Genomic DNA, 27790 nt, shown 5'->3' with positions numbered 1-27790 from the left:
ACTCGGGTAGGTGCAACACACGAGCTGTCCTTTCCCCCCAGGAAAGGGGAGGGGAGGGTACAAGGCACAAATTTAAGGGGGAGGAAAGCCATCCACTTGAAGATAAGTGAATACCTTTAGTTATTACTGAAACTGAGGAAGTAATTTTGAAAGAAGAGCAAACCACTGGGTGGTCCAAATGCTTTGGTCATTCAATTGGCTGAAGAGCGATTCGGCCGAGCGCAGCCCTCCAGCGCGCAGCCGGCTCGGAGACCGGCGCTCGCGGGTGGGCACAAGAGCTGAGCCAGTTTCCGTATCGGAAACGAAACAACAGCCCAGCAGCTTTCACTCGGTATCCCTGTCAGATACTGAAAGCTGAGGGACTTGCAATATTCCAGGGATAATAATACCGTTGTCCCTAAACATTTTTTTTTTTCCCTTTCTCCTTTTTTCCCCCCAATTGGCATTCATGTATTTACAAAACAGTCAGGAGCCTTTAGCACTAAGGATCCAGCTTTACAGCAACACTTCCAAGTTCACAAACGAAACCATGTACTTTCCTATGTAGCATGTGTAGCAGAAACAACAAAGAGCCTGTCAAAGTGGGCAGCCAGAAGCATTTTAATGGTCTTTACAGCTGATTTCAAGTCCAGGTTCAGTGTATCTGGAAAGCACTCTCAATACCCCCCCCCAAAAGGTGGGGCTGACACAGCATCAGATTTGTAAAGTAAATCCACACAAGAAAAAAACCACACCAGGCTTTGGGGTCTAGAGGTCAGAGCACTGTACATGCAAGTATCTCCCACACACTAACATTACTGATGCATGTTTTCGTTTTTAAAGCATGAAATTGCTTCCATTTTAATTTGAAACTATCCCTACAGCAGCTCAGACACCACAAGTATCATGATTAGGCAAAAAAAAAACATCAGAGGGAAAGCGTAATAGTCAAACAATTCCTCTTCTCCTTGTAAACACTGTAGAGTCACGACAACAGAGCCTCGCCTCGCGCTTGCTCTGCCGAGAGCCACGCTCCCCACACGCACGCAATTTTCCCTGTAGTTTACAACTTTCACAGAGGAAGCCGACAGCTACTCCGTCAGCTATCGAGCTGTTCAATAGCGACGACTTCCAGCGCGTCTGCTAAAAGATCCCTCCCTTACGCGCCAGCCTGCTCCGGCTTTCGGCCAAGTCAGCTCTGCTCTCTCTGGGTACTTCCCATCGGCAGGAGCTCTCCCAGCACCAACCGTTCCCCTTCGGAAACGCCGCGTGGGAGCTGGCAGGCCGAGGGGCGAACGTACACCACGCAGCCGAAGCTGCTCGGCCTCTGTATTTCGGGCTGTTCACCAGACAGATCTGGGCACGGGGGATTCTGCGCATGGAACGGCCTGGGGGCACGTTTAGGTACGTTTCAGGGTTAAGTATTAAGGCTCCTTTTGCCGTTATGCCAAAAAATAAACCTTTCGATAATGACAAAGACTGACTTCCAGGAAGAGAACTCTTTTCGTTAAAAGGAAGGGCTTTACCATCGGTTTCTTCCACTTGCCAAGTTCACGTGGTGGCCTACAGTCACGCCAAAGGGAAGAGCACGCTTCTAAATAAGGCTCGATGCACGTACGTCCCACTGCGCTTGTGCTTCAAGGTATCACCTACAGCAACCGCCTCCTATCACCTCCGTTAGCTCTCTATCATTCTCGAAAAAGCCCAGGCATAATACCACCTTAAGATACTTACTCATTATCTCTGTGGCAAATTCCTACGTCTGGTAGCTCCTATGGAGCCGAAGGAACCCAGGGAGGCCCGCGGAGTGGTAGCAGCTAGAAAAATGGCACTAAGGTTCCCTGCGGCTCTGTGCAAAACACAACCCATGCATAATGTTCTGGAACTACCAAGTGTGAAAGGCAACGTTTCCAGCAATGCACATCTAAGCAGATTTTTTCCGAAAGAAACAAGAGTCCCGCGTCTCCAAGCCGTGCCAGGACACGCTGGAGGTTCCAATGCCTCCGCGCCTCTGTCTCGGGGCACTGCTGCTGCTGTCCTGAGGTAACGGGAGAGCCACTGAACGCTGCTGCAACCCCAGCGCGAAAGGGAACGCGTGTTCGCCTTCACTTTGAATCACATAATAACGCTCCTTAGAAAAGTCTTGGCACTCACCATATTAATATTTAACTACATTAAATCATGCATTCATGTACAGTTTTATAAATATCTGCTGTATACATTTTCTCTCTCAGAAGAAAAGCCATTTCACTTCTGTCGTCCAAGGAACGGTCTCATTCCAAGTCTGGAGAGAAGGAAGCCTGTCGTACTTAACTGGGGGGAACGGGAAATAATAACAAAAGCCACTGACAAATCAAAGACTGAGAAAAGTCCGAACTGTACAGTAATATCAATACACACAGGACAAGACATGGTGAATCCAGAATGCCACGCTAAAACAAGTCCTGTAAACTCTGACGTACAAGTGCCATGAGAACTGGAGAAGTATCAATATGCATAGACCAGTATTTCAGCTCCCCAGGTATTTACCATTCCAGAGTCTGAAAGATGCTAGGATCCTATTTTGCTTTCAGTGCAATCCGGGCAAGTCCATCACATTACACTGGTGCAAAGGAAGTCAGAATAAATGTTGTAGAGTCTATTTTTGGAAATATTACTCAACATTGGCTCATTTTAAAAGCTGACTTCCGAGTGAGTTATAAAATACTTCCTTTATTCTGCAGTACTAGAATTTAAGCCCTTAAATCTTCCCTCTATGAAAGCAGATTGTCAAAAATTCTGACAAAGCACAACCACAGGACTGTAGGACTCGGCGGCGGCAGCACCACGACACTATTGCAACTGTTGGAAATGAAGTTACACTTGCATTGCAGTCTAGCAACTCTGTCCCACTGAACAGGACAAGTACAGCCCTCAAAAGGAAGGAAGACACAGATGTTAGCATTCAAAGTAATCATTTCGTGCAATGAATTCATTGCAATTTTTGTTCCTGCAGTAAGAAATTAAATCAGGTATTATATAAAAGTTAGTGTCAGGTTTCTCTAGGAAAGAGTCTTGCATGTATTTGTATGAACACCCGTTTTCTCAGCCAAGCAACGTTCAGCCCTCCAACATCACTACACTACCGCAGGTCAGTCCAAAACCCTCCGGATACAGCAACGCTGCCGCGACTCTGCCCTTCCCGCCGGCGCTGCTGCGTGCCACCACGCTTTCTCTCAAACCCCACTTCCGAGCAAGACTGCCCGAAGCCGTCAGACAACGCCACGCGCTGTGCGCCAGAAGTCTTTTACAGACAGTATTTAACTTGAACAAAGCACCTAGTCAAAACGATTCTTCGCTCTCTAGAAAAAAGGGAAGAATTCTGGAAGCAGAGTCCTCTCTCAGCTGAGATCTTGCTGTAACACTACATTTATGGTGAAAAATAAACCAGCATTTGTATCAACTGGCAGTACCAGCAAGCCAAATCCATTTCCAACTCGAGACGGTGCGGCTGCACGCAGCTCCAGGCTTTATGCTCGTCCCTCCAGCACTTGTCCTGACATTGTGCAAGAGAAGCAAGTGACAGACTGTCAGTTCAGAGTTTGACTTTGCATTTTCTTGCTTCTTTGGACTAGTAAATTACTTCTAGATGAAAACTACTCGACTAGCGTAACATATTTGTACAGTTCCTGTAAACATTAGGAGAGCACACTGCTGCACGCACACAGTAACCGTTTTCAATTATCGACCTGAATATTACTTTGCATTTCTTCAGAGCTAGAAAGAGCTCATCCACGTTATGGATCAGTAACACGAAATCAAACATCAAGCTCAACAAAATCAAGTTTTAGCACAAATATTAAATGTTCAAGTGGATTAATTTAAAAAAGTACGGTGAAGAAATTCAGCCCAGAGCAAATTCAATATTCCCTTAAACAGAACAATTCTTGGAGTGGAACACAAAGCCCTTATTTCTAGCTGCATCACAGGGAATTCTCACATAAGCTGTTCTTTTAAATCCAAAGAAGCATTTCTCTGATACAAAATTGTCAAGCTTACATGTTATCATTTAAGTTAATGCCCAAGTGTACCATTCTGGTAGAACCATGGCAAAAAAAAAAAAAAAGAAAGAAAAAAAAGACAGCTGGCAGGTAAAACACAATTGTATGAAACTTGATTGAATCTTGGCAATATTTTCAGAAGATTAAGATGACTTAAGAAGTTACTCCAAACCCTAGACATGCTGCCATACTGCAGTTCAGAACCAACCAAAACAAAACAAGGGATTACCGATTACTTCACCCTCTTACAAGTCGAGATTCCAGGAGGACTTCAGGGAAATCCTCTCTGCTGAGGAGCAGGAACAGTCTGAAAGTACGGGCCAGCATGGAGGGACCAAAAGATTCAAAGCTTTATTTTTTTTTTTTTAATAAAGTTAACAGTAAAACAAAATTCACAAGCCTTCCCCTCCCCGAGCTGGTTTCCTCTTCACACACAAAAGCACACAAAACAGAGGTCTCCAACCGAGAAAAATGAAACTGCTCTAAGTACAACGAGACATGATGAAGGAAGGAGTCTAAGTATGTCCGTATTCAAGGTTAAAATAAGCAGATCAGGTATGTGTGGTTTTTGTTTTGTTTTGTTTTTAGCCAAACTGGAAAAAGAAATTTCCAGGCCCAGAAGCTGAAAAAGAAAATGAAAGCTATTAGCACTTTCAAAATTCAAAGACTATACGGCTGACTACTATCCTGCAGTAGCTTGGTGCCGAGCCCGTACTTAAGTCAAACAAAACCATTTGAACAGGTAGGAGAGAGGAGATCTTTGCTTTGCATTTCCAGCAGCTAATTTCCAACAACTAAGAGAGTGGACTACCGATAACATGGGTAAAGGAGGCAGATTTACAAGGAGGAAGGTAAACAGCACACGAAGCGTGCAAGACTTCTCAAAATTCACTTAACAAGAGACCTTAAGGAACACACGCTTCCCTAAGGGGTTTATCGGCACTAGCTAAGTGCTGAGAGCTCGCTCAGTGCTGTACAAAGCCATCCTCCTCCAAGGTGCGTGAAGAAAGCCTGAGCACACGCGAGGTCTGAAGGGGCACTGAGTCACAGCTGCTTCATCGCCTCCAGTCACCTCAAAATGTTTGCAGGCAGAGGCCCTCAGGAGGATTCAGTGTTATGGAACCAGAGGAGAGCTGCGTGATGCATACGCACAGGACTTCTGACCAAGAATCGCCTTCTGTTGCTTTAGCACCGGCAGCTGTATCCAAGTTACGGTCAACTATTTCTAAGCAGCAAAGCACCACTCAGATGGCAAAGCCTACACACGCTTCTTGGGAAGGGAACCCCTGGGTTTTGTTGCTTTTGAACACAAAAGAACCAGAACCAGCCATCAGCTGGGATGCTGTGCAGACAGAGCTTTCCAAGAGCTTAGCTACTTTTCTTTGGAAAAGTCAAATACTCTCCTCGAACAGCACATCCACTCTGGGAAACTCGGCTGTCCTGTCAAGTCATTCGCATACTTACATTTCCAAAGCTGACAGGAGAACACTTCCACCTACCTTCAAAACTGAAGCCGCCTGGCCCACCAAAGAAGGCCTTGAAGATATTATTTGCATCAAAGTCTACAGGGAAGAAAAGGAAGTTGTGAGCTGAACTGAAACAGCCGTTACAGTTTTCACAGTTTAGAAACTGTCACTTAACTGAGGGCCCATAAAGCATTTTACGAATGGACACAAAGCTATAAAGAGCTTGCTTTGCTTGAGCACTGCTACACAGCAGCAGAGTACAGGGCCAGACGCAGAAGCAACAGTTGTCAGAGAGACAATTTCAGTCACATGGGCAACCTAAGAGTTTTAGATAAGCAGCATTTAGGGACCCACAATCTTTCTATTACTTGATTTTACACTTCCTGTGAAAGACTTCTGCCTAATGGCAGCTACTACCTACCAAATCAATCAAGGATAACATCCACCATATAACCTAGACTGTTCACAACTTGAAACGTTCAGTGCAGATCTGCCATTCAAATGCTTTCAGAGACCAAACCAACTCAATTCATAGGATTACTGCAAATGGGAGGTTTGCTTTAGAGGAGAAGGCAGACTCTAAATGGTCTAATCTTTTTAAAGGCTGCCATGACAGAGTATCGTAAGGAACACTTACCTCCCACGTTCAATCCATCCTCTTCTAGATCCTGCCCGCTGTCATAGCGGGCCTTCTTCTTGGGATCTGACAGGATGGTAAAGGCTTCACCAACCTCCTTAAATTTCTTCTCCTCTTCCTTCTGTACTTCTGCGCTTGCCCCACTGTGTCGGTCTAGGGATACAAAAACAAGCAGGCAAGAAGTTTTTAGTGTAAATGGAAAATGCTACACGTTCCCAGCTACTGCCACAGATTTAGATTTGTGGGGTCAGAACTGCTCTTTGTCCAGAAATTCCCCCTCTCATGTTTACTCCTGCCTCTGAGCGATGGCTGCGCCAGGCACATGCACGGAGCACGGGGATCAAAGCAACAGTACATGCTCTAGTAACAGACTGTTTGTGGGTACCTGGATGATGCATTAGTGCTCTTTTCCTGTAAGCCTTCTTGATCTCATCTTCAGAGGCATTTTTGTCAACCCCAAGGATTTTATAGTAGTCTTTCCGTTTGCTCTTTTTCAGTTCCACTTGTGCGTTCTTTAGAAGTTGCTTGTGTTCTAGAAAGAAGTGCAATGCCAAAGGAAAGCGGCTTTAGCATCAGGCACAGCCTCCTGCCTTAAAAGAGGCTGAAGATCAACATGTTGAATCCTTCAACCCAGGTCATCTCAAGTGCCACAAGTAACCAAGCACTTGGATTTACAGTCAGGTAGCTAATTCAAGCTCACTGTCCACTTAAGGCTGTTTCCAAATGCAGGCAAAAGACTCAGTGCTATTAAGCTAGTATTTGTTAGACACTGAACCGCAAGGCCTAAGGTTACTCTGCCCATTTCATTTCAGGCTACTAAAAAAGCAAGATGACAGTTAAGAACAAGAACCGTAACCAGATATTCTGAGTCTAGTGCATTGCTTCAGCTGCAAGCTAAATTCTCTTCTCAGCATTCAATGCTGGGAGAGAAACTAGATTCTGAGACAGGCATTTCAGAGTGCTTCCGAGGACTTTTCCTGTATTGTCCTGCTGGGGTAAAAGGTTGCAAATGAGAGCATACTGTGGGGGAAAAAGGCAAACAAAAGCAACAACAAAAAAATTGCCAGTTAAGGGAAACTTATGCCCACAAAAAGAATGCCAATATGCTCACCTTTCGTTTTTTCTGTCTGATAAACCTTTTCATAGTCTCTTACAGCATCTTCGTATTGTTCTGTGTCCATGTAACTGTGGAAAGAAACACCGGTGGCCAAGGTGTACTTCACAGGAATTATCAAAAGGGGGTTCAGGTACAAGCTTTCTAGATGGATATGAATGAAGGGAAACACGTGCGCTGGGCCGCAGAAAGAGCGGTCGTTAGAGGAACCCACAGAGGGTCACTGCTAGACTGACTGGAAGCCCAGCCACCTGCTATTTGTGGGAAATCCTGGCACAGGAACCCATACTTTGGGCTCCAAGTGGAGACTGCAATCTCATTTGGCAGCACAAGTTCTACTTTGACAGTCTGATAATTACTTTATCCAGCCGCAGGAACTAATACCAGCCAGCAAGATTTCAAGGAAGCTGGTGCAGAGTTGTACACTAGCAAGGCTGGTTAGAAGTGACAACCTTGGCACCTCAGAGGGACGTGTGCCCGTCTACTGGCATTTCAGCCTTACTCGCATATTAGCTACTTACTGTAATTTAGCAATTAGTAAGATGGAGCTTGAGAGGAACGCTGAAGGTTGTAAATTAAAATGAATGCACAACAGGAAGGCTGCAATAATGGTTTTGGTTCATCTATAAGCCAGGCAGTTTTGCCACAAACCAGGGAATAATCAGCATTGAGGAACGTAGCAAATAAGCCTGTAGTCAGAACAGAGCTTTGACTACTTCACCGGTTGGTGCTAAGTTACAGAGGAGACATACGCACTCGAACATCCTTTGTACAACTCGCTCAGCCTCACTGCGCTACACTGCGGCATTATCTGTGGCTGAGGTATGTACAGTCTCAGCTGATTTCTCCTTTACGGGAAGCAGGGCATCCCATTTCAAATTCTAGTTTGTTGGAAGCGTGAACAGCTCTGCCAGAATAAGATCTCTTACCCGCAGCAGCCCTTCTGAAAAAGCTTAGGAGAGAGGCTCTCTGGGACAGAACATCTTACGTTAGTCTATAAACATTAAATCAAGCTTTAGAACAAATCCTGCCTAAATACAACAATCGATAGGCAGTCCCAGATCCATGCAGACAGGACAGACTACATAGAGCTTCCCCTGTCTCCTCATCAGCATAATGAGGAGGAACAAATTCAGGGCCCCTTAAGACAGAATCTTTTATTCAGTTCAGCTTCAGATTTGTTATTCCTCTCACTCAGTGCTGGAGGGAGGAGGTTCCTACCCACGAACCTGCCCAGCATGTCCATTATAAAGGTCTACTTACCATTGTGCTCTCCTCAAGTACGCTTTGATATACGTGTCATCCAGTTTTACTGCATTCGTGCAGTCATCTATTGCTTCTTCAAGTTTCCTAAGCTACAATGTCAGACAGAAGTTAAGTGAATCCCAATCTGCTAAGTAGCATTATGATTTTAGGCAACTGAAAGGTGTAAAGAATCTTGGAAAGTCTCACTGTTTTGTGTGTCTGCGTCCAGGAAATTGTTTCCAATCCCCCAAAAACACAGAGCTTTTGTTCCCTAGGGAAAAATTAGAAGCTTGACTAGTGAAATGGTAGAACTACATGGTGCTTCTCCAAGAAATGTACTTGGAAACAAGGGTCTTCCTGAGAATGATCTGAAAACCAAGTTATTCTGTGTCCAATCTAATTCCCAGACAGGAAAATAAACTTAAAAATATTTAACATACTTTTTTTTTTTTAAAAGGTATTGTTTGTTTTCAGACACAAGCAGCCATGTAAAATACCCATTACTGCTGCCTCCAGCTCATCCCATTTCCCAGGTTTGGAGACCAGCCTCTGTCTCTTGACCAAGTGGGGGTGTTGAAAAGCCTCAACAGTGGTAGAACCGGCATCACCACAGAGACAGCTGAGGAGGAAACATGCCTAGAGGAAATGCCGGGCGGAAACTGGAAGCACTATCACATGACTGACTGTTTCTCTGGATAGCGCATGACTAAAATGCAACAGCAAACCTGGAAAAACTGTCCACTGTTTTTAAATTAGGTCATATTTTTTTAAGATCAAAAAACAAAGCAAGACAGATGATCTACAAGAAGAATAAGAAAAGAAGAGATCTCTCCTCATTACTGGAAAGGAAACAAATAAGGATGCCTTTATGCTGATTAAGATAAGGCTAAACTACGTTCCTCCTCTCCCTCCCACTCTGTGCAGCCCAAGTATTTGAGTTTTGTTTCTTCAGGAGTCAACTTCGTTGGCTGTTTGGAACAGACCCAGTCACTGTACAAGTACAAAAACCTAAACATTGCCTACAGCACCAGCTGCCCCAGCAGCCAGAGAAGCCTATGCTTTCCAGAATAACTGATTCACAATTTATAAACCACATGGCGAGGAATATGATGACAGGCTACCTGCCAGGTGACCATTTCTTACCTTTGAATTAACTGTCCCTCGGTTGCAGTAGAGTTTGGCATTTGTTTTTATGTTATTTGGATCTATTCCTAGTGCCTCTGTGTATAGTTCATATGCTAGTTTGTAGTTTCCTTCTTTGAATGCTTTATTCCCATCTTCTTTCTTTGCTTTAAGTGCTTTGGCATTCTGAAAGAAAATATACCCTGGATAAGGACATTAGGCAAGTGGTTCAGCGGTACCAAGCCCCTTATTTTGCTGGGTGAGGGTCCTCAAACAGAACTGTTGTAATTTGGTTTCAGACACCATTACAGGATACAAAAGTCACAGCCTTGCTACAGCAGCTGAAACGAGCTGTAAGCATTTTGCCTTTCCCCCCAGAGAAGTGCTAAGGAACAGCCAGTGCCAGTTCCAGGCATTCTCCACAGGAGCACAGGTTGCCTAATGTTTAAGATAAGAACATGACAGTGAAGTAAATTTATGGATTTAAAAAACAATAGGAATGGGACCTCACTTTTTGAGAGCTTATACAAGTAAACAGATTTTAAAAGTCAGTCAAAGAACTACAACAGAGTAGAAATGAGGGAAGGAGCAACATGAAAAGAACTGTGTTTAAATGCGTCAACCTGTAGGCACTAATACTGAATCGGAAAATCAGAAGTTCTTTTACAACTGATAGACCTAGTTTTATTGCTCCTGTATCTGACCAAGGAAGAAAGAATGAAAGGGATGCAGTCTTCAAAGTATCACAGTCTTCTGAGAAGGAGCTTCTAGCAACTCACAGTTTTACCTAGAGCAGCACGTGGTTGTCTTTGGGAAGGGCTGGACACGCTACTTGCTACTGGAAAAAACCCAGTCCTGGTAATTTTGCAGTCCCATCCCCAGTATTCACAACTTACACGGCAGGCAAGACATGCTTTCTCGTGATCAGGAGCCATTCTGAGTGCTTGGACAAAGAATTGCACTGCCTTCTCAATACAGTCCTCATAATAAAGGCAGAGACCACGGACATAGAGAGCGTCTGCATTTGTTGAGTCCATTCGCAAGATGTCACTGTAATAGACATATTAAAAAAATGAAGTGTTTCCGTATTCCCATTTCCTTCTGGTCTCCAAAAGCACTCTTCCTCCACTCAGATACTTAGTTATTTTATCAAGTCCATGGTACAGATGTGCAAAAGTTATGGGAACTTGCTCAAGCAAGACTGCTGGTTATTAACTGAGGCTAAATACAGTTTCCCGGTAAGTTTAACTTTAAAGGGGATAAATTAATGCACTCTTCCTCATCACAGTTTGCATTAAGGACTATTTCTTTTTTTATATTCCCTCATTCATTTCGGGCTGTGGAAAGCAAGCAGCAGCCAGGACGCACCATCAGCTGTTACTCAAACTCTAGACCTTAAGACACTCACCTTGCTACAGACTGTGCTTCTGGGTAGCGACCCAATAATGCTAAACATTCAGCCTTGAGGATTTTGAATCGGTGACAAGCAGGAGCAAACTCCAAAGCACGATCCATGCAAAATACAACCTGGTGTGAGAAAAAACACAAATGTGAGAAAAACAAACAAGTTTGAAGGCTTGTTTGAAAGGCTGCACCATGACCACACTTGAGATTTCATATTTGTCTTTGAACAGGAAGATAAGCGTGCAGACACCCATTTCCTCTGCTGCTGGAGACATATTTCATTAGAAAATTTTCCTCACGTGCAGGTTTTTTGTTTTGCCTTGTAAAGGGCTTTGTGTACAAAAGTCTGTGGCACCTGCTATGTTACTATGACACAGCACTACACAGAAGATTCAAGGGACACCTGTAGAAGGTCCATCCCTTTAACTCTTCTGAAATTGTAGGCCCTAAAAAAAAAGCCAAGGATGACAATTCTGTCCCTGTTGCCTGCATTATAAAGACATGTGGGAAGGACAGAAATTCAATAGATTGAGACAGTTTGGACTGGACAAAACACAAAAAAGTACAGTGCAGGGACTGATCTTACACTGGTCTGACTGCAATGGGCAGGGTGATCTAATAGGTCCTTTCCATCTCTGCCTCTCTGGTGGGGACATCTGCATGAGAACAGGGTCATTGTTCCACCAAGGTTCATCTGCTTCCCCGGCCGTGACATCACGATTGCCCGCTGTGGGAAGCACTGTGCTCCAGACTGAGAAGCCAATGGCTTCTGGGTGAGGAAGAAGCCAGAGCAGCTCTCCAGAAACAAAGATCACATTTCATGCAAGCCTCCCCAGTGAAGTGAGACAGGAGAAGTGACGGGACAGATGCAAAAGCCCAGAACATGCAATACAGGCAGGGCAATTCCTACACACGAAATCCAGATTGACCATACATCCCATTTGCTCCTCATAACCAGGTGATACAAAGCCAGGATTTACCCTTCCAAAATCTTGAGCTTAGCCTAAGAGTGTGGACAATCTCCTTTCTGGGCCAAACTTGGGCCTTACATGCATCCACTGAACAGAAACAGTTGCATGAGAAGTGTTTGGTGCCTTTCAGATTTCATGCTGTCATTTCTTGTTATATCAGGTCAGTACCAGCTGCATCCTGTTACAGCCCTTGGGAAGAAAGATTTGGAAACAGTAACGGAGAATGCCCCACGCAGATCTGCATTCCTCCTTCAATGACCCTCACTATAATACTGGCAGACAGACTGCTTTTTTTTTTTTTTAATTAAAGAGTTGAGAAAGAAGAATCCTGGATATGCATTTTAGGAGCAAAGCGTGATCGAATGCTGCTGCTGACAAAATCTGTATCAAACAGCTCATTCATGGTTCCACTCACCCTGCAAAGCAAACAGTAATAGAGGATATTCAGCCTGAGCCAGTCACCCTCTTCACTTTTCATTCGTTCAGTGCTAAGAGAGCATGAGCTCTGTCATTTCCACAACTATTACAGTTCACAAGACAACCCTGCTTCAGCAGCACAAGTATGTTGTACAGCACCTCCCGTTAGGACCCAGCTAACGTTAGGCAGGGAAATTAGACATGCATCTGGCTGAACTGGCTACGTCAAATACGTCCGTTCATAATGCTACAGGAAACAGTCATGTTAATCTTACCTTCCTGAAATCCCGTTTCTCAAAATCCACTTCAGCTATTTTTTCATACTCAAGCACAGTAGTGGCGTTCTTCAGCTGAAAGACAGGAGAACACAGCAAGCGTTGCAGGACAGTCACTGCTCTGAAACCCCATCAAGCAGCATTTAAGCAGCCAATCCCTAAAATGTCTGAGCAAAAACTATTGCAGACCGTGGAACAATAATGCAGATTACATGAATACTTTTGCCAGTGTTAAAATCAGTTTGAAATCAAGTGACCTAACTGGTAGCTCAGGAAAATGTACCCCTGTGAATGAGACACAGAAGTGGCAGCAGCCTTCCACATGCTCCATCACCCGTTTCCGTGCTCCCTTACCACCATCCACCTTTTCTCCTCTGGATTGCTGGGTGAAAGACCAGCTTAGCCTCCACGCTTTGCTGCTAAGAAGAGACAATCACACACAAAAGTAACTAACCTGGCGGTTTACTGAAAACCAGATATAGAGCCTTTGACAGTATCTCATTTCTTCCCATTACCTCACAGCGTGCAAACAGTCATTACTAACAATGACTGCGATTCCACCTTGCAAATTCGAAGTGAAAGGCTTACCCGTTCAATCTGTTCCTTTCGACAGCCCCATCTACTGGGAATATTTAAATTTTAAGAACCTCTTACCTCTTGCTGCGCCTGGGTATTCTTATGATCCAGTTCTAACACTCGTTGAAAGCAGCGGCTGGCAGCCATGGCATTCCCTAGGGAAAGATGGCACTTCCCTTCCCGTAGATGGCCCTGAGAAGACAGTTAAAAGGGAGTTGCAAGAGCTGCGATCGGTGGAGACAAGGGTACTGAGACATGAATAAGAAGTGTGACGTTTTCCACGTACCCTTACAAAGCTATCATCCAGTCTGACAGACTGCTGAGCATCTCCCAGTGCTTCTCGGAACCTCCCCAGCATCATGAGTGTGGCAGCTCTGTTACCATAATAACTGGCGTTATTAGGACAGGTATCTGGAGAAGATGTAAGACCGCTCACTGTTAGTGTAATGCAAGCAGTTACACAACTTGTAGAACGTATTAAAAAGCCGTGGTTGGATTCAAAAATCACATTCCTTCCCAATTTATAACACGTCACCTGAGTGGCTTAAGATGACGCATGGTGGTCAAGCAGCTGTTTTGATAGCAAGTCATAAAACTATTGCTCCCCCCACCATACACAGGAATTAACTCATCTAGAAAAGAAGTTTGTGGTGTTCAGTCTGGCAGTGCTGCTGACCCTGCATTAGAGGGAAAGCTGGACTGGTTTCATGTTAAGAGTACCTTGGCTGGAAGAGAAACAAAGAACTGCTGCAATCACCCACATTGGCACTGACTTGCGTTATCAATCTGGTCTTATGAGTCTTATGAGGAGCGGCTGAGGGAGCTGGGACTGTTTAGCCTGGAGAAAAGGAGGCTGAGGGGAGACCTCATCGCTCTCTACAACTACCTGAAAGGAGGTTGTAGAGAGGTGGGGGTCGGTCTCTTCTCCCAGGTAACAAGTGATAGGACAAGAGGAAATGGCCTCAAGTTGCGCCAGGGGAGGTTTAGACTGGATATTAGGAAATTTTTCTTCACCGAGAGGGTTATCAAGCATTGGAACAGACTGCCCAGGGAAGTGGTTGAGTCGCCATCCCTGGAGGTATTTAAAGGACGTTTGGATGAGGTACTTAGAGACATGGTGTAGTGATGGTTTTTGGCAGTGTTAGGTTTATGGTTGGACTCGATGATCTTAAAGGTCTTTTCCAACCTATATGATTCTGTGATTCTGTGATTCTGTGGTGAAATTTTGCAAGGTAATGAAAGCAGGCAAAAAGTTTTCATCCAGCGTGTGCTATTAGAAACCCTGCTGGTGCATTTTAAATCAGTAACCACCTTTGATTTTTAGACATGGTATTCAGCAAATATTATCATCAACTGTTCTCACCTATGGCTTTCGTGTAATAGTTGTATGCTTCATTGTAATCTTTCTTGGCATAGTATGCGTTTCCTTGTTCCTTGAATGATTCTGCTTCTCTGAAAGGAAGCAAAACACCACATTTTAAGAGGAATTGAGCATCAGAACAGATTCTGACCATGACTGAGCATTTGATCCCCAAGCAATCTCTGTATAACTCTTCAGGGCTCCAAAATGCTCATAGCTGGTTGCTGTGAAATTTCCTCTGTATACATTGTCCACGAGAAAATAGCACACCTCACGTCCTGCTGGCTCTTCGTCACTTTACTAGGGCCATCAACAGGGATACTCAGGGGTATTACCTAGCCAAATATTACAGGAATGCAACAGCAGACTAAAGCCACCTTTGAGCACCTCCCTTCAGTCTCAGATGCACTGGCTTCTAGAGCCCAGCAAAACTCAGTTGTACGTGGTTAATCAGGGCAGCCTACTCCTGTGAGGTGCCGCATAACCTCAGCGGTCACTGAAGTCAAGAAACAGAGCGCGGTCTATCTTTCAGAACTAGTCCCACCTACTTAAGAAACAGGGCCACGAACAATTTCTACATTCAAAAGACAGCTAAATCGAGGAGAAATAAGGGTGCAAGCCTCAAGTAGAAGCTTGGCACTGCCTTGGCAACAGGTCCAGAAATAGTGCTCACGCTCAAGAGCAAGCATTTGCAGAGACAGTTTAGGACATTTAAAAACACACAACATATGGTTTAAAGCAGCATCCCTTAAACTCTTGAAAGCAAAGTTTCCCCTGAAGGAAATTAAACCCTCCTCTCTCTTCTCCAGTTTACCTTCACCATTTTAGATAAGCAGTCCAAGAGGGAACTTGTACCATGGTGCTGAAGTTTAATTCAGCTTCCCTGAATTAAATTCAGTGATTTAATTCACTTGCTTTCTCTCCTAGACTGTTTAACATGTAAAAACTATGAGGCCAACTCAAAGGAAGCATCACCCCACTCTAAGATACAGCAGTCAAGACTTGCATTGTGCTTTTGGGACTTCACTGCTGTAGCCAGAGCGACAGACACTGTTTGTCCACTCTCCAAAGCACTTGCACAACCAGAACTCTGGCCTCAGACAAAGACAAATTCTAACCATCAGAACAAAGACCAGCTCAGACTCATCCTTCATGTCCCACCAGGGACGCGGCCAGCATTTCTACAAGCCCCAGCTACTCTCTCCTTCAACAACTAGCAATCTTCTGCTAGAGCAGCCCAGCCGCGGGGATCACCTGCGCAGGGGAAATGACCGTATCACAAGCAGTACAGTTGAAGTCGATTATTACGGGTCATCTTACTCCTCTTGGGTGACTACCAACTGATCTGAACATAGCCTTTGCTGAAGCAATGAAGCAGAAGCCAAGGAAGCTAAAATAGCTGGGTGACCCCCCAGTCCGCCAGAGCAGAGTTGCGCTTGCAGGCTCAAACACGGGTCAGTTCCAAGCTGTGCTGAAACGTTGGGCTTCGGCATTTTCTTGAAAGAAGGATTCAGAAAAGAAGGTGTCTCTTTGCACCGCTTGCTGCAGGAAAGCTATTTACAGGGAAACCCAAGGTAAACAAAACCAAGCCAAATCAGAGAACACAGGAATAGAGAGTGAAGAGTCACAGGACTTTTTACGTACAAATACCTCCATCCAACTCCAGAGCAAGCACAAGCTGTTCGATTGCTCTCAGGGCTGAGGGGGTTTATTTCTGTATCTGGCAACACTACTGTAACAGTCAAAGGCCCGAGTCAGAGCCAGTCTTCAGTCTACCAGGTACTATAAACACAGATAATCTTTACCTTTAAAAATCCAGGCTAATCTATCGCAGAAGGTATAATGCAAGTGATCCACTTCTGTATTTCTGTACACTTTTACAAAATTCTCAAAAATTAGATGCAGCTTTGGGCACATTTCAGGACTGGGTTTTGCCCAGAGGAAGCAAAGACTTTTGTCTTTCATGAATCACATTCTTAGTAAACCTAACAGGATAGAAGTTGACTGTCTTCACTGAAGGCTGTAGCTACAACACATTCAAAGAGTGGAAAAGGGGCTCTTACTATCGAAGACGTACTGTTAGAACGTACCATAGCAAGAAGCCTCCTTCAGTATATAAAATAAAAACCAAAGGGAAGACTGCTGACTAGACCTGCATTTTAGTAAGCTGCCAAATCCAAGACCTGAGGGTGCAGAGCAGATTTGGTAAGAGTCGACCACCACTTAGCATTTTTATTTTGGAAGTGCCTAGAGATCAGATCCTTACGCGGGAAATGCATTTATCTACTGAAAGCTGCCCTCACTACGAAGCTGCCAACCCAGGACAGACTGGACTCAAGCCGCAGCGTCCTCGCCGAGGGGGGAGCGATGCCAGAGCCCCCCGGCACTCCCAGGGCACATCTCGGCAAAGGCAGCGCAGGAGCCGAAACGAGGAGGAGGGACCCCACCGGTGAACGAGAGCAATGTTCAGCAAGCCTACTAGAGAAAGAACAAAGGGAATTGTGTTGAAACAAGTTCACATGTTTTTAGCCTCATTCAGGCTTGCCATTGGCCATTCCCACACAACCGCCTCATGCAAAGGGTTGTTTTCACAGAACCATCACAGTTTTGCCAGCTGGCAGAACAATAGACACAGGGAGCTGCCACGCCGAGGGCCCGCGGGCCACAGCTGAAGCGTGCGCTCTTCACTTTCATTTTTAACTTTTGCTATCAGCTACGCTCCGGCAACGGACCAGGCGCACCCCTGCTGTAACTCTGCTGAAGTCAAGCAGCGGAAAGAACACACAACCACATCGCTGTATTTATTTGAAATAAGATGAATAAGTAACAGGGTGGCACAGAAACAGTTTAGTGCATGCACCCCACTGCCTCGGAAGGGTCTCGTCATGGCTCCCGGGTTCAGTTCACCCCCGCTGCACCCGCTCCTGTTCCAGCAAATGATGAACTCGCCTGCCTGAGATGAGAAACTGCCACAGCTCCTCCGCTCCAGCCTTCCCACCGCCTCACCCAAGGAAGGTGCTTGTTCCGCAGCCTTGCTCTTCCTCAGAAGCCAGCACGCTGCCAGACCCTGAACAGCAGTCCAGCACCCCTCCGTGCTCCTCCTTCCCTAAGGCCACAAGATCTAGAAACGATTATGTGCCTGTTGGATAGATCTGTATCACAAGTGGCAGGACTCATACTTTGCATGATTAAAAATGTGTCCAAACACAACCACCTTTTTTGAATATTACAGATCAAACATTCAAAATACGGTGGAAAAAATAATCAGCAATTCTGCAGTTCTGGAACCTTGGCAGCAAGTAGTTTAACCAAAACTTTATTCTCTTGTTTCGGTAATCAATGGAAAAGAAAAATCACAGATCCTATTAAAGTACCTTCTCTCAGCAGCTCTCTGTTGTATAGCCTAAAGAAAAGGGTGAACAGTATTAATGGCAGAACCCATCTCTCTCAGCCACTGCTGTAACCCCCTTAGCATACCAGCCCCTGACTCACAAGTCTTTCAGCAATTTTACCTGCCACGTTATGAGGAAGCACTGCCCAACAGATACAGCTAGAGGGCTGGGTGCCAGAACACCCTGTCTGCCAACAAACTGCCGGGAAGAGCTGGGAAAATGGGAGAAAAAAGAGATACATGGCAAAACCAACTTTCACAAAGCACCGGTATTCTGAGATGCTAGAGAAAACACACGAACACAAGCATTAGTGTTTTCTACTCTCTTTTATTCGTCTATTTTCCTTTTGAGCATTTACTTTAACACGATTGATATCTCAACAAATCACAGCACCTCAGATAACACTAGCAGAAAGGAAGTACGCAGCTATTTCTATTACTCACATGGCTTAAAGCTTAACAATTAAAAGAGATTGTGAAAGAAAAAGCCATTTGCCTCCAAAGTACAAAGGCAAAGACAGTCGCTGGAAATGCAAAGCTTGTGGTCTGAGATCCTAGACGCAGAACAGAAGCATCTCTCCCCAGTTGTGCTCCACTGACATAGAAAGCACACAGAGAAAACAGTTCTTGTTTACCACGGTCTCTGCCTATAACAAGAAAAAATGCAGATCTCCTGATATCACTGGTAATTGTTTCAATCCAAACAGATGCTGCAGCCTGAATGAGATCATTCTGCATCTCGCACTGATGTAGGCTGCATTCCCCACTTGCTACTTTTGAAACTGAAGAAGAATCGTGCTTTGCTAAAAATACGATCCAGGCTGAATGGATTGCTTTGTGAGGGGAGGCTAGTGTCTTCTCAAGGCCTCTCCACGCTGGACGCAGAAGACAGGGAAGAGTCGCACCAAGGACCTCAGGAAGAAGCTTGTCTTTCATTGCGTGCGTGCACCACGGGCTCACAAGGAGGGGACTGTTTCGAGTAACTCTCTCCCTGCGAGCTAGTAAATTTTTTTTCTCTTTTATAACATTTGTCAGGACCCCTAATTCTTCAAGTGCTCCGGCCCCTGTCACCCTAGAGGACCTGCCCCCAAGACAAGCAGCAGCCGCCTGTTCTGATGCTCCCCTCGCACACCCAGAGGCTCAGAGGACGCAGCACGCGGCACTCGCTGCCTGCCTGGTGGGAGAAGGAACCATCACAAGGCTCCCACTATTCCCCGTGCCCTGCTGAAAGCTCAGCCCCTGCTCGTTCCCAGAACAGAAGAGCTATGAGAAGCGGCCATCCTGCGCACCAGTAACACAATCCCACGTTTGCCTAACAACTTCTGCCTCCTCCTCAGAGCTTCCACACGCTGCCCCCGCTCGAGCACCGATCCTGGTTTCCACCCCTCCTACTCCAGCTCCTAACGAGACATCTGCAGACCTACCTTGCGACACACCTAGTTTTCTCAGTCTTCGAAAACTTCTGGGATCTGTACAAATGGCACCTCCTAGATCTCGGGGTGCTGGCACAGACCCTGTGCACACAGGTCCGTGCACTCAAAGCAATACTACCCAGCTACAGAAATTCAGCATTTAAGCAGGTGGCAGACTTGCTCTCTCGACCCTCACTCCTACTTCATTTCCTGCCTCCATTACGAAACAGTGATAAAAAAAAAAATCTAGGATTAAAAGAAGGCTCCCAACTCCTGTCCTGGCCAAGCAATCTCTTTTGGGATGCTCTGACAAAACGAACACACCTGCCTTTACTAAGCAATTCTTGCAGAGACTTTTTCTTTAATAGGATACGGTGCCTTTATCCAGCATTTTTTTTCGTTGAAATCTAGTCCAGATTCTCAGCTGTCAGATGTTACTCAGCTGCTTGGGTAAAATAAGTTTGGTGATCTCAATACGGTTTACAGCAGGCAGATGTCTAGAGCTTAAAATTAGCTGTCATATTTGCCACTGGACATACTATACTCTGCCCTCCCTTCTTTCAGAACTCAGAAGAGAAGCCAAACACTACATGGGCCCCAGAGACATACAGGGCATACCTCCCTGTATACTTGAGAGACCCTTCCTCCAGGTTAGGTTATACACTGAGTGAGGATTTAGAGCGAAGGGAATCTCTCTCTCTCTCGTCTCCCATCAGTAGTGTTTGTGTTTTCTGTCTCTGGTGCAGAAAACAACAGAAAATCATATATCACATATACTGTGATCACCCTCCGCAGCGAGGCAGCATCACGCTGACCCTACTGCAGCAGAGACCGAGCTGACCACAGAGCAGAACAGTACACACGCAACACGCTTCTCTGCACATCAGCACCCCCCACTGAACAAGGAGTGGGGTTACTACTAGCTGCACTATAGAAACAAAAATGACATTTACTCACAGCATGCCCCAAACCAGGGAAATACTGAGTCTGTACACGCGAGTATCTGCATGGATAGGCTGAAGACTCTGCAACTGAAACATAAAAGCAAAGGTCTGCCACAAGTCTCTCACAAGAGCGGACAACAGCAACATGACTGACATTTCATGCAGAAGGTGCATAAAAGCCCCACGCTATCCTCGACACACACCCCAGAACATTCCCAATACCCGAGGACAAACTCAAACATGGAAGACCAAAAGCCGCAAGAACCAAAACAGGCCACAAGAAATCAAAGAAATGAACCAAACCTCTCCCTGCAGCTGTAAGTGAAAACAGCCAGACGAGCCCCGAACTTCAATTGCGGTTATGTAACGCACCTCACTCGCAGAGCTCAGTGTTAACCCAATTCACAGTAACGGCGCGATCATTTCTGGCAGGGTCACGTCATAGCTGTCATGAGAACCCATGGAAGGGTCCAGAACCAGCTAGAAACTGCTTTTTTCCACAGAGGCCTAAATGAAGGAAGCCAGCCAGCTGTAAGAATTACATGGTAAAACAACTGCATCTACAACATGATTCACCCTAGAAAAGCATATCTTGTGTTCAAGAAAAAGGCTGGAATTGTAGGTACTGACCATCTTTTCATCCTGTATAAAGAGACTACCTAATTCAGAGTATTCAAATACTCTGCAAGTGTACGGGAGAGCAAACGACTACGTGAGCAGCTTCTGCTGCTCCTTGTATTATCGTAAGATCATAAAGTACTTATATATTAGTAAAACAGGCTGCATTTACAGCCTGGGAGACTCAAGTGCCCATTTGCAAACAAAACAGGAATAGGGGAACCTTCTTCAGGCTATCCCCTAACAAAGCTTACCCACCAACGGTGCCCTACAGCCGACTCAACCCCCAACTCCTGCCAGCACTCCCTGTGAAAGCAGTCAAGTAACAACATTTATTCACAAGGAGCCTGACCAAGATGCAACTCATTTAATGCAAAATAGCAGTGGAAAGATTCTTGCTACTCACCAACACCTGACAACCTCCAGGCAACATCTGTCGAACTAATTAGCGACCCCAAGTCAGGCAAGGTCTGAAACCTTCTTGACTTCTGCACAATTTACTTTGTGTGGCAAATTTCACGTTCATTGCTTTACCAAGGTTAACTGTGATTTCCTACTGAGGCATCAACACATCTGAAGTCTGCAGCAAAAGCACTGTAAAAGCAACAGTCTGTGCAGATCATTTCATAATGATATTTTCCGAATGATTTGAGATACTTCTTTTTAAGAGGCTGCCGCATCCTCCGGTGCTGAAGAATGAGGAGAAAGATCCAGCCTTAAGCACGCACATGAGACAGAATCTAGAGCTGCCAGGAGGATGACAAGGAAATTCTCCTTGGCAAAACTCCAGTGACCCCAAGCTCACAGACCAGCTGGGCCCAGGGAAAAAACTGTTCCTATGGCTTAGAAACCTTTAAAATTAATTTTAAAAAAAAGTTACTTTTTTGGGGTGGACCAGTCTCTGACTGCACCACAACTCAACCCCTGCTCATCGGCTGCTCCCCAGCAGAGGAGCTGGCACTAACAGCACCACTACCCAGCAGATAAAATTAATGCACTTACATGAACCCTTTCCCATAAGGACCCCCACAATTTACGCAGTAGCAGGCAATAATTATCCTGTGACCACACTATTCCAGTGCCTTAAACAACCTGTGAGCAAGCCATTTGGCATGTTTTCAGCTGTTTCAGTGCATTCGTTACAATCATTCTGAAATACAGATCTCCACTTTTGCTAATTTCCTAATTTTCATTAAGCCACAGAGAACAGAATCACGCATTTAGGCAAAGGTGAGTCCTTAAGCAAAGCATCTGTATCTTGTCATATTGTAATTCCTAACCGAAGTACAGAACATGGAAACACTTGATGCTGACTTAGCTGATTCAGAAAAGGTTTTAACTTATTTTTGCTGTTTTTTTATAGAAGCTACCACAGAAACATCATAAAGGCTGTATTAAATAAGATTCAAGCGTATGTCTGTGCATGCCCATTAACGTGGCATGCCTGCATAGCCCTTACACAGTTCAAGATGTTTTACAAACATTAGACACCTAATTAAGCCTCCAACTACGCTCCCTAATACAGTGACTATTGCCCTAATTCACATGAGATCCACCGAGCCACACAAGTTAAGCAATTTATGGAAGCCAAGAAGGGCCAAAGTAGAGACGAGGTTAATGCACAGGACCCCGAGAAAATCTGCCCCAGCTGGCAGAAAGGCATGAGTGTGTAAGGCCTGCACTTTCTGAGCAACCAAAAAGAATAACTAGAAGTAGAATAATCATCTCCTACCCACACACTTCGCTTTCAGCAAGATAAAAAAGTAATATCCCAAAAAGAACAAAAAAGGAAACATTGTAAAATCACCTACAAAAGCACTTCACGGTAACAACTGTGAACTACAGCACTGGCCTTATGACACCAAGAAAAACCCAGACGCATGAGACTGCCTCTGTTCTTCACAGCTGAGCCTTCCCCTCAGAGCAGGGCGAGGACCAAACACTGCCCACAAATTCTTCTATTTCTGCACCTGCTCGGCCTTTCCCAAGAAGATCATCCTATTCGTGACTGGTTTCCTGCGCCCATCACTTCTGCAATGAAACTTGGGAAGGAGGAAGGCAGGGTAACGTTAGAGGTCACGCTCAGAAGATGACTGTGCCTTCAGCGCAGTTTTTCCATTTGGATATTTTTAACATTTCAAACACCACATTTAATTAGCCCGGGGGAAGGAATGACTTACCCATAAACAGGGCTTTCCCAACTTTACAGGCCATGCAATTTGTCAGTATTCTATGCACAACATCCAGGTGCCTCTTCAGCAACATCTAATTTAACTCCTTAGAATGACATCACCAGGAAGCCAGCTCCTTCCCAGCGCGGCTCCTCAAGCCTTCAATTTCTGACAGTAAACAAGCAGCACAAAACACCTCAGGCCATCAATATTATTTTGAAAATACTATTCCTCAGAGGCCACTTTCAGGTTTGTTTCCTCCTTTTAATTCCATCCACTGAATAATCTTCTAGAGCAATTGCCTCACTTTCTACAGAAATAGTTCTCTCCTCCCCAGTTCCCCAGGAGATAACCAACTGCCAGCGCTAGATGCTGCAGAACCAGCGGAGTTTCCTAGACATCGGACCTTCCCATCTCACTGCCTGCAGAGACTGCAACGCTCAGCTGCTGCTGGGAACCAGCTCGCTTGCTCTTGAGAAGAAAATGTGCAAGAAAGGTTGGGATTCCCACCACCCCCAGCCTTAGACAGCACCGTCTGCTCCCCTGGGCAAGGTGCACCAGACCACTTCAGAAATAAACTAGTTACTGAAATTTGAAGAAGCTCTTTAATTACGATAACATTTTTGGAGCAGGACTCTGCCCAAATGTACGCCCGCAACTGACATTTTTCCCATTATCCACAGCAAGGCAGGACAGAGTAAAAATTGCTGCGTGTAGATTTCAAATAGTAACGGGGAGAAGGGAACCGGGTACGATGAGGAAGCAAAGTCAAAGCTAGGAGCTTGAAGCTTGCCTTCTACACCAGTTTAATCCTTTCCTCCTCATCCTCAGCGATGGGAGAAAGCTCTCTTCAGAAACCAGCCAGCGTGGCCTCGAGACAGAAAGGATGTTATTTCTATTTCTAGGACACTCATACTCTAGTGGACTGAAGACAGCCTGACTCCGCTACAGAGCAGATCTTCTAATCCTGGTATACACGCAGGCCATGGGATCTCACACGGGACATGCAGCCAAGACATCCCAAAATAAAGCGTCACCCGGCAGCAAGCACAGCCCTGCGCCGCATGAGGCATGTCACAGCCCCGGGCGGGACTGCGGGCCCTCGCTGCGGAGCCCCGGGTGGGAGCAGCCAGCGCTTCCCTGCGGGACGAGGCTCGGCCGGGAGGAAGGCCTTTGCCCGCCCCGGGCAGGGCCCTGCCCAAGCCCCCCGCAGCGCACCCTGCCCTGCCCGGCGCCCCTCAGGCCGGGACCTGCGGCACCCCGGCGCGCACCCGAGCCCCGCTGCCCGTTGGCGCTGCCCCCGCAGAGCTCCCGCAGCCCGCCGGGCACCGCGCCGGCCCCGCGGCGGAGGCCGGAGGGGCCCTGCCCGCCCGCCCGCCGGCCCCCGCCGCTGACCCGCGCGGGAAGGGCCGGCCAAGCACCCGCGGCTCCCCCGCGCCGAGGCCCCGGCACCTGCCGCCCCGGCCCCGGGCCCGTCCCCGGCCCCCTCCCGCTCCCCGCAGCCCGGGGCCGCCCCCGGCTCCCCCAGCCTGACCCGCCCGCCGGGCCCCGGCCCAGGGAGCCCGGCCCGGCCCCGCCCGCCGGGAGGGACACCGGCCGCCTCCTCCCCCGCCCGGCGGGGCGAGGCCGGCCCGCGGCAGCCGCTCTACCTCCGCGTCTCCTCCTCGCTCTCGGGCTCGCCGGGTCCCTCGGGCGCCGCCATGATCACATCGCACTCGGCCGCCGCCGCCATCTTACCGCCGGGCCGGGCTGGGGACGGGCGGCGGGGCGGGGGCGGGCGCGGCGCCGGAAGGGGCGGGGCTTCCGCTGACAACGACGGCGGCGCGCGGGCCGGCGAGAGCGGCGCTCGGCCGGGGCGGGGCTGCCCAGGGGTCCGCCCGCCATGGGGAGGCCGGGGACGGGCCCGGGCCCGGGCAGCCGGTGGGGGCACCGGAACCGACTGGACTGGACTGGACTGGACTGGACCGGACCGGACCCGACCCGACCCGACCCGACCCGACCCTCGCCCGCCGTCACCGCGGCCCGGGGATCCCGGCAGGCCCCGGTCCGCCCGCCCGCAGAGGGCGCTGTGGGCTCGCCGCGCCCCTGCCGCCGCCGCCGCGCAGGTGAGGCCGCGTCGGGTCCGGTGCCCGGTGCCCCCGCCGGCTGCCCCGGACGGGCCTCCAGGCCGCCCTCCGGGCCGCTTCGCCTCTGAGGCCTGGGCCGGCTGCGGGCACGGCCGCGTCCCCCGGCCGCGTCCCCCGGCCGCGGGCCGGCGGCTGCGGGCTGGGCCTCCGGCGTCCCCTCGGCCCCGACCCCGCCCGGCCCGGGCCGTGGGCGCACGCAGCAGCAGCGCGGGCGGCCCCCCGGCCCGCAGCCCTCCCCTGACGGCCCTATTCCGCAGGCGCATTCCCGCAGCGGCCCTCGGTGAGGCGGCATGGGGAAGAGCTGCAAGGTGGTCGTGTGCGGCCAGGCCTCCGTCGGGAAAACCTCGATCCTGGAGCAGCTCCTGTACGGGAACCATGTGGTCGGTGAGTCCGCGGGGGACGGGGCGGGAGCCTGGCAGGGGCCGGCCGGCCTGCTCCGCTGGCTGCCAGACAGCCCCGTGCCGCCGGCGGGCCGGGCCTGGCCCCCTTGGGCAAGGCTGCACCCGGAGACCCCCTAAACGTGCCGGCGGTAGGGGTGGAGGAAAGACTCGCTGCCCTGCCCCGGGCCACCCGGCGGGACGGTTCTCTGGGCTGTGCCAGGGCCAGCTCCCCGGCCGGGGTCCCCGTGTCTCCCCTGCCCGCCTCTCTGACAGGCTCCGAGATGATCGAGACCCAGGAGGACATTTACGTGGGCTCCATCGAGACAGACCGGGGCGTGCGCGAGCAGGTGCGCTTCTACGACACGCGGGGCCTGCGGGACGGCCTGGAGCTTCCCAAGCACTGCTTCTCCTGCACGGACGGCTACGTGCTGGTCTATAGCACTGACAGCAAGGAGTCTTTCAAGCGGGTGGAGCTCCTCAAGAAGGAGATTGACAAGTCCAAAGACAAGAAAGAAGTGAGTACCCCAGGGGAAAGGGGCTGCTGAGTGGGATCTGCTCCCCTTGTTCAAATTCTCGCCCAGAGACTCTCCTTTCCTCTAGCTTGTCGCAAGACACTGACAGGGGTTCCTGTTCCATAAGAGTCTCAGCTGTAACTGGCCACCGTCCTGGGATGCTTTCTGAGCGCGCAAGTGCTCAACAGGCCCTTCCACTTTGGGGCTGCTTTGACACACACAGGCCCGAACAGGAGGGGAAGCTGCCAGAAGGAGTGCTGGGAAATGTGGTGTTTTAAAAAGCCTTAGCACAGAATGAGCTACAGGACTGGGCCTGGCACCGGGGGCCTTCAAGGCAGAGCCAGGCAGCATCGTTCAGCTCCGCATTTGGTACCTTCAGGGATTCTTCTTGCCCTTTTTTGAACAGGTCACCATTGTGGTTTTGGGCAACAAGTGTGACCTGCAGGAGCAGCGCCGGGTGGACCATGATGCAGCCCAGCACTGGGCCAAGGGCGAGAAGGTGAAGCTGTGGGAGGTGTCCGTGGCTGACCGGCATACGCTGATCGAGCCGTTCATCTACCTGGCCAGTAAGATGACGCAGCCGCAAAGCAAGTCTGCTTTTCCCCTGAGTCGCAAGAACAAGGGCAGCGGATCCATGGATGGCTGAATCTTGTTTTCCCTTCCCTTCCATTGCCACCTCCTCTCCCTCACCTCCCTGCTTCCCTTGCACATACCTCCTGCTGAGCCTGTTTGGTGTCGTGGAGCCTGCGGGAAGCACGGTGGCACGAGGAACCGGCATCCCAGGGCTGGGGATGGTCTTTGAGGACGAGAGAGGTGAGCCGCCTCCCTGCACTGGGGCAGGGACCGCTCTTTTCACTGCCCAGCCCCTGCAGATGTTGGGGGTGCTACAGGAAAGCCGGGGTTCACCGAGTGACGCCCCTCTGCTGTCGGGGCGCAGGCTGGCAGACCCGAGGGCCGTAGGCTGCTAGAGGGAAGGCACAGCTCGGGGCTGGCCAGCAGGTGGGGATCAGCTCCACGGCTGGGCACAGAGGAAACCATTCCCTCTCTCGAGCTGCTCCGTTTTATATTGACTGATACCATGTGAGAAGAGCCCGTTTGCTGGCCCTGCCTCCAGCCCAGCCGCTGCCAGAGCAGCTCTCCCTTGTCCTACCCCAGCTGGCTCTGCGGTGCTGCAGTGTTCCCCGGCAGATTGCCCCTTACCTGGCAGTGCTCGCTGCTCCTTTACGTGCAGAAATAACTCGGTCTTCCTGCCCCGGTAAACGCGTAGTGCAAAGCAGGGCAAGATGCTGTTACTGAGGGCAGGGTGCCCACCTCCACCACACCGCAGCCCTCCTCTTCCTGAGTGCAGAACTCAGTCATGACCTTGGAGAAGCTGGCACTGTGCTTAGCCTGCACACCCTGATGCTCAGGGCTGTGGCAGCTCTCGCTGCCCATCTGTCACGGTGCTGACTCTCCTCTCAGAACCACCACAAGACAAGGGAAAGGTGTCCCGGTCCTGCCCAGCAACATGTGTTCCCTTCAGCTAGTCTGGATCTAGGAAAAAAAATGACGAGAAAGCCCTGGCTTGTTTATACTTGTTCCTTTTATTTACTGAGTAACACAATAAAGCGATGAGATTCGATTATCAAAA

At 48.3% G+C, this 27790-nt stretch overlaps 2 protein-coding genes and 1 long non-coding RNA gene across 6 annotated transcripts; 1 reads left to right on the top strand and 2 right to left on the bottom strand.

Annotated features, from left to right (window-relative positions):
• Positions 1–420: 420 nt before the first annotated feature.
• Positions 421–25121, bottom strand: DNAJC7 (DnaJ heat shock protein family (Hsp40) member C7). Of its 2 annotated transcripts, XM_075523232.1 has the most exons (15): positions 24792–25121; positions 23936–24013; positions 14610–14698; positions 13533–13657; positions 13325–13438; positions 12671–12745; positions 11012–11130; positions 10500–10653; positions 9625–9789; positions 8500–8591; positions 7234–7307; positions 6508–6654; positions 6123–6275; positions 5519–5581; positions 421–4641 (listed from the first exon to the last, which is right to left on the bottom strand). In XM_075523232.1, exons 1-15 carry the CDS (start codon positions 24872–24874, stop codon positions 4604–4606), a joined length of 1569 nt encoding a protein of 522 aa, XP_075379347.1. In that variant the 5' UTR covers positions 24875–25121; the 3' UTR covers positions 421–4603. The 2 variants fall into 2 exon arrangements, with proteins under 2 accessions (XP_075379347.1, XP_075379348.1); XM_075523233.1 differs by lacking the exon at positions 23936–24013 and having other exon boundaries at positions 24792–24948.
• Positions 21842–23929, bottom strand: LOC142419870 (uncharacterized). The gene is made up of 2 exons (XR_012778648.1): positions 23450–23929; positions 21842–23310 (listed from the first exon to the last, which is right to left on the bottom strand). It is a non-coding gene; the product is annotated as an uncharacterized LOC142419870 (long non-coding RNA).
• Positions 25119–27790, top strand: NKIRAS2 (NFKB inhibitor interacting Ras like 2). Of its 3 annotated transcripts, XM_075523236.1 has the most exons (4): positions 25119–25247; positions 25526–25652; positions 25922–26163; positions 26567–27790. In XM_075523236.1, the coding sequence occupies exons 2-4, from the start codon at positions 25559–25561 to the stop codon at positions 26804–26806; spliced, it is 576 nt and encodes a 191-aa protein (XP_075379351.1). In that variant the 5' UTR covers positions 25119–25247; positions 25526–25558; the 3' UTR covers positions 26807–27790. The 3 variants fall into 3 exon arrangements, with proteins under 3 accessions (XP_075379351.1, XP_075379352.1, XP_075379353.1); XM_075523237.1 differs by lacking the exon at positions 25119–25247 and having other exon boundaries at positions 25476–25652; XM_075523238.1 differs by lacking the exon at positions 25119–25247 and having other exon boundaries at positions 25519–25652; positions 25869–26163.

Source organism: Mycteria americana, chromosome 22 (assembly GCF_035582795.1).
Source record: "Mycteria americana isolate JAX WOST 10 ecotype Jacksonville Zoo and Gardens chromosome 22, USCA_MyAme_1.0, whole genome shotgun sequence".
NCBI lineage: Eukaryota > Metazoa > Chordata > Aves > Ciconiiformes > Ciconiidae > Mycteria > Mycteria americana.
Note: the sequence above shows the minus strand (reverse complement) of the source record. Positions and strands in the feature narration are given on the sequence as shown.